Source organism: Cyprinodon variegatus, unplaced genomic scaffold, assembly GCF_000732505.1.
Source record: "Cyprinodon variegatus isolate N-32 unplaced genomic scaffold, C_variegatus-1.0 Scaffold288, whole genome shotgun sequence".
NCBI classification, from domain to species: Eukaryota; Metazoa; Chordata; class Actinopteri; order Cyprinodontiformes; family Cyprinodontidae; genus Cyprinodon; species Cyprinodon variegatus.
In genome coordinates, this window is record NW_015150741.1 from 668,177 (window position 1) to 669,703 (window position 1,527).

The following is a 1,527-nucleotide window of genomic DNA, read 5'->3' on the forward strand; positions in this document are numbered from 1 at the left end:
CAACTGCTCCTCCAACAAGCACAAGTGCCACTCCAACCACATCAACTGCTGCTCCAACTACCACAACCACTGCTCCTACCACTACAACTGCTGGTGCCACCATCACAACCTCTGCTCCAACCACAACCGCCACCCCAACCCAGACAACTGCAGCTCTCACTTCTGCAAATGTGGCGCAAACTACCACAACTGCTGCTACAACCACCACAACTGCTCCTTCAACCACCACGACAACTGTTCCAACCACCACAACTGCTGCTCAAACAACGTCTACTTCCACCCCAACCCAGACAACTGCTGCTCTTACTTCTACAAATTGGGCACAAACTACCACAACTGCTGCTCCTCCATCCACCCCAAGTGCACCTCCAACAAGCACAAGTGCCACTCCAACCACATCAACAGCTCCTCCAATTGCGACAACCACCGCTCCCACTACAACTGCTGCTGCAACCACCACAACTTCTGCTTTAACCACAGCTGCCACCCAGACAACTGCTGCTCTTACTTCTGCAAATGTGGCGCAAACTACCACAACTGCTGCACCAACCACCACAAATGCTGTTAAAACCACCACAACTGCTGCTCCAACCACCAAAACTGCTGCTATCACCACAACAGATGCTCCAGCCACCACAAGTGCTTCTACTACCACTATAACTGTGTTGCAAACAACCACTCCCACTGCTCCAAACCCCATTGCTGGAGCTTCTAACATCAAAACTATCGCTCCTACCACTACAACTCTGGCTCCAACGACACCTACCACCTTGACATCCACCAGGCAACCAGCTACAACCAGCAGTGCATCTCATGTCAGATTGGGTCTTCTCCATCTGCTATTGGGACTCTTTATTATCATCTTCTAAGAGTTTAAAATAAGATACAAACATCATTCTTGATGAAAATCTAATTCTTAATAATCCTTTATATTCAGTAGTATTGTAAGGAAGTGTTTGAATGTAAATATAAGTTAACAACATATATACAATCTTTAATTTTCTTTGTCCATCATATATGAAATTAGCTTTATATTATAAAAAGTCATATGTAAACCAGTAATATATATATATATATATTTTACTTTTAAGCATACACAATTAAATTAATAAGTAAAATATTTGTATTTTCTTTCTGCATGGAACATGGCTTGTACACTACTTATTTATTTTTAAATTATTTTTGCCTAAATACTGTCAAGAAATTAAAGTTTCACATAATTTATGTAGAGTTTAAAGTCTTTCATGGAAGTTTGAGTATTGTTTTGAATATTTTACTGTCTTCCCTTTTCAATTAAAGTTTCAGTGTTTACATCAGAGCGTACCAGACTTTACTCAATGGTTGTTCACTAAGTTTCACTAAGTCAACATGCCCAACCACTTATTTTCTAGTTTTGTAGTTGACCTTATGGGGAGGAGAGACTGACCCTAGGGGAGGAGAGACTGAATATTTTTCACATTTAGTTTGTGCATATATATATATATATATATATATATATATATATATATATATATATATATATATATA

General features: G+C 39.7%; 1 protein-coding gene across 1 annotated transcript in view; it reads left to right on the forward strand.

Moving 5' to 3' along the window:
* Window positions 1–1,053, forward strand: part of LOC107090281 (integumentary mucin C.1-like) — a 5,876-nt gene extending 4,823 nt beyond the window's left edge. The window contains exon 6 of the mRNA XM_015383584.1: window positions 573–1,053. Within this exon, the coding sequence (XP_015239070.1) occupies window positions 573–869 (297 nt within the window). The 3' untranslated portion in view covers window positions 870–1,053. The remainder of the gene's footprint in view (window positions 1–572) is intronic.
* Window positions 1,054–1,527: the final 474 nt, after the last annotated feature.